The following is a 4377-nucleotide window of genomic DNA, read 5'->3' as shown; positions in this document are numbered from 1 at the left end:
AGCAGTTCAATACATTGATTCAGACAATAGGAAAATGATACATGATAAATTGAATTCATAGTCTGTATGAATGTTAATAATGTCACTGAATAAAATAAATGCTTTTACAAAGCTATTTAAAGTTAGGAAGTGCTTAACCCAAGTACTCAGACAGCTACAACAGTGATTGGGTAACACTGTTAGCAAGGGTACTTAAAATGTATAATTCAGATAAATAAACAAATATGGGTTCATGCAACATAAACTTTACATCATAGGCTTTCAAATAGTCTCATTTTGTTGGTTATATTTGACAGAAACAGGCATAAAGTTCGGCAACCAAAAATGCTAACCGCGACCATAGAAATGAATGGGCGCGGCTAAGCTAGCGTTAGCATCACAAACAAACACTCACCAGTTTCCGCGGACTACGCCGTTCAGATGCGCTTTTTGACACGGGTTTGGACTCGGTAGAAGGCTCCTATGAATGCACAATATAAGCCATGGATTGTCACACGAAATTATAAGTTAAAAGCACGAGGATTACCCCAAACTGACCTGCAGCTCGACTCTCATCCAGCCCCCAACAGCACCTAACACGCACTGAATCTCAGCGGCATCATAAGCGCCCGCGATTGGCGCGCAGCGTCACGTGATTGAATGACGTCACCGAGAGCATGATGACGATTGGTCTGGCGGACCCACGTGATTTGGTGACGCGGAGATCCCGCGAGACACGCCAAACACCGCGAGTTTTAACGTCCCATAGTGGGAGATAGGAGACACAGGTGTAGATGGAGAGAGAGAGAGAGAGATGTTTTGACAGGATTTAATCACCTGGGTTACACACAGGTGCCATGGCAACCTTTAAAGCCTTTGAAGTTTTGTGACCTCAAAGCGAAAGAACATTGTAGGTTTAAGTTAGTACACTACATTTAACAGATCAACTAGACAAGCACTTGTGAAATCTAGCAGTTAAAAGAGATAATCTACTTTATTTTCCATTGTAGATCCGCGGCGTCACCGTCCACATCTTCACTGACAAATACACACAACAGAGACCAAACAGCAGACCCCATGGACAAGTACGAAATAATAGAGACCATCGGGGAGGGCGTTTACGGGGAGGTCATGAAATGCCTCAATAAACAAACGGGGCAAATCGTGGCTTTAAAAAAGGTCAAAGCGTCCGATGGAGTAGATGACGTGGTAAACCAAGAGATTTCAATGCTCAAAGCAATCAGACATTTCGACCCGGATAAATGTAACTTCATCCGGTTTCATAATCACGTTCAATCTGTTGTGGTGGAGCACTACTTAGAGTTTGAGATGCTGGACCAGAGCGTCTGGGACCTCATGGTGAAGCGACACTACGCGGGGTTTTCGTTGAGCGAGGTCCGCACCATGGCCAGACAGCTCCTAGTCGCATTAGACAGTCTGCGCAGCATTGGGGTCATTCATACCGATATTAAGCCGGACAATATCATGTTAGTGGATCACACGAAGAAGCCGTTTAAGCTCAAGCTAATCGACTTCGGGTTGGCGATCCACAAAGAGACAGTGGAATTAGGCTGGAACATCCAGGCCCGATTGTACAGAGCCCCAGAGGTCATTTTGTGCCAACCGCTGACTGAAGCAGTAGACATGTGGAGTCTGGGGGTCTGTCTCCTGGAATTGTATCTGGGTGATGTACCTTTTTGCTCGCAATCGCCATACGATCACATCAGGCAAATTACGCATCTCCTCGGAGTTCCTGATGCTCAGACGATAGAACAGGCTGAGCGAGGGACCATCTTCTTTAAACAGGAGAGTGATGGCGAGTGGAAACTAAAAACGCCACAAGAATTTGCATGGTCGACACGTAAGGTTCCTAAAATGGGAATGAGTCCACTAGAGGCGGCGAGTGATCTAACACACGGCATCTTAGATTATTATACGGTTGAATCGTGGATCGAGTTCAACGACAGGGTTGCTTATGCGGATTTAATCACGAAAATGCTATGCGTTAATTCCGCAAACAGAATGAGTCCGGCTGGCGCTCTCCAGCACCCCTTTATCACCATGCAACATTTTAGCGGCTACCTTAACAACGCCCTAAACCTGATGACATGTCAGCCCTGCGCGAGTTCTGAGTCAGACATGGCAGCGCACGAGCGAGATAATCACGTTATAACTCCCATGCCCCCTCCCTGCGCCGACCAGAACTCCCAGTGTCACGCTAGAACGTCAGAAGGAGAAATCTGGTGTGGTACAGACGATATACATGATCCTGTAAACCACGCTGAAAGTAACGATCTGCGACTAGATTCTAAAATTGAACCTAATGAGGAGGATTCTACAGTTGAAATTGGGCAGTTACAGTTGACCGATTTATACTCAACTTCTTCAGAATCAGGAGAAGAAGCTGAAAGTTCAAACGAAGAGTTGGCTTTCTGTTCTTCTCCTATAGAAACCTATCTGGGAACCCTGTTAGGAACAGATGAGTCGGGCTTTGAGCCGTCAGTCGCTCTATGTTCTCCCACAATACATACTGTTGCTGACGAGCCAACTACAAGCCCACAATCTACGAACAACGCAATTTTAGAGGAGACTGTGGTCGACCAGCCTTCAGTAAGAAAGAGTCTTGCAACGCTCTTATTACCTGAAGAGCCGGGCTTTGTACCATCAGTTGTTCTGTATCCTCCTATGACCTGTACAACGGATACATCCCAAATGTCTACTGTCATAATCTGGCCTCCCACAAATCCAGTAACATCAACAGGGGAACCAAACATCTGCAATGATCAAACTGCGATCCAAGAAGCAGTAATCGTTTGGGATGAACCAAAGGAGGAAAACCTTCTGTGTACTTCTTGTTGCTTAAGTCTCTTTGAACCAGTGTTAAACTTCTTCACGTCCCCATTCTGTCTGTTTTCGGGGGGAAATAAAAAAAGAGGGGGGAAAATCCAGGATGTTTAAGACCTGGGGTAATGTGAGGGAGTTTCTTGTGAGTTAAATCACTGAACGGAACATTAGCCAAGGAATGTGAAGTTCTTTTGAGAAGGTTTGTTCAGGGTAAATACCCAGAAGAAAACTCACTTTGCTCCACCTTAGATTCTTCCCTTTCCTTTTGATTCTCTGGAGTTTTGGATGCAAGGAAACACATTATAATGGTGTGTCCCAAACTTTAACTACTGACTGACAATTTAACCATGGGTTTGCCCCTTGGTAAAAAAAAAAAAATAAATAAATAAAATATAGCCGCAAGCGGCAATGATCGGCCCTCGCGCGTGCTTACGCCGCGCTCCGCAAACGCCGCGCTCCGCAAACGCCGCGCTCCGCAAACGCCGCGCTCCGCGCCGCAAACGCCGCGCCCCGCAAACGCCGCGCCCGCAAACGCCGCGCCCCGCAAACGCCGCGCCCCGCAAACGCCGCGCCCCGCAAACGCCGCACCCCGCAAATGCCGCGCCTCACATTGACCCTACACTAAAGGTTTAAGCCTAAACTCAAACCTTACCCTAATCATAATCCTAACCATAGCCCCAACACTAGCCCTAAAAATCTTAATCTAACTCAGCAATTTTCTAAATTTGGCAAAAAAATAATAAAAAAATCCAAGATGGCGGACTTCCGGTTTGTAAAGGGGCGTGGTCACAATATACATTTTTGTTCTTATTGCCATGATGCATCTGGCTACCAAATTTGGTTTGGCTACACCAATGTTTGTGTAAGGACGTCCCATTGGCAAGGATACAAATTTGGCTTGTTGCCATGGCAACACAATGTAAGTTGTGAGAATCATTGAGTTTTTTAATCAAGAACATGTCACACATGTGGATACCAAATGTATATCTGTGACAAATAAAACCTTATTTTTACATACACATTTTCCAGGGGGCGCTATTGCAGCCATTTTTGTATTTTCGTACATCAGTCTGTTCAGGGTTGAGGTGTGAACTCATGATTCAAATTTGAGTGAAATCGGCCAAAGTTTGTGCAAATTATCACTGGTTGAAGTTTGATGGTGAGTCCCATGTCACGCCCCTGCCTGTGACCTGAGTCTTCCTTGTGTGGACGTGGGCGGAGTCTGCTGGGAGCACCTGCTCTCCATCTGCAATCAAGCCTGCTACAAAGACCCAGCTCTCCTGCCAGACTCTGCCAGATTGTTTCGTCTACCTGATGGTGATTCTACCAGTCGGCTCAGTTTTTGTTTCTACGTCGCTTCCTGTAACTTACCTGCATTTTTGTATTTCCTAGTTCCCGCTGTGGAAGACTCCGGCATTCCAGCTCCTGGCTCCTCGCTCCTCCACTGCCTATCCTGCCTCGTCAATAAACCTTTGTTTCTTTTTTGCATTTTTGCCCTCGTTCTGAGTCTGTTTTTTGGGCAACGCCATAAAAAATATGACATGGGTGTCATTG

At 45.9% G+C, this 4377-nt stretch overlaps 1 protein-coding gene and 1 long non-coding RNA gene across 2 annotated transcripts; both read left to right on the top strand.

The window, feature by feature from the left end:
• The first annotated feature begins 790 nt into the window (after positions 1-790).
• LOC129410920 (homeodomain-interacting protein kinase 4-like) lies at positions 791-3154 on the top strand. The gene has a single exon (XM_055160003.1). The coding sequence runs from the start codon at positions 1057-1059 to the stop codon at positions 2935-2937; it is 1881 nt and encodes a 626-aa protein (XP_055015978.1). The 5' UTR covers positions 791-1056; the 3' UTR covers positions 2938-3154.
• Positions 3155-3756: 602 nt separating this feature from the next.
• On the top strand, positions 3757-4311 carry LOC129410918 (uncharacterized). Its single transcript, XR_008633062.1, has 2 exons — positions 3757-4140; positions 4216-4311. It is a non-coding gene; the product is annotated as an uncharacterized LOC129410918 (long non-coding RNA).
• The last annotated feature ends 66 nt before the right edge of the window (positions 4312-4377 follow it).

Source organism: Boleophthalmus pectinirostris, unplaced genomic scaffold (genome assembly GCF_026225935.1).
Source record: "Boleophthalmus pectinirostris isolate CB_2022bp ecotype Guang Dong unplaced genomic scaffold, ASM2622593v1 HiC_scaffold_2826, whole genome shotgun sequence".
In the NCBI taxonomy this organism is placed as follows: Eukaryota; Metazoa; Chordata; class Actinopteri; order Gobiiformes; family Gobiidae; genus Boleophthalmus; species Boleophthalmus pectinirostris.
The sequence above is the reverse complement of the archived record's forward strand: the minus strand, read 5'-3'. Positions and strand labels throughout refer to the sequence as shown.

Excerpts from the sequence above, each read along its gene's own strand:
- LOC129410920 (XM_055160003.1), top strand. The coding sequence starts at position 1,057 with ATGGACAAGTACGAAATAATAGAGACCATCGGGGAGGGCGTTTACGGG.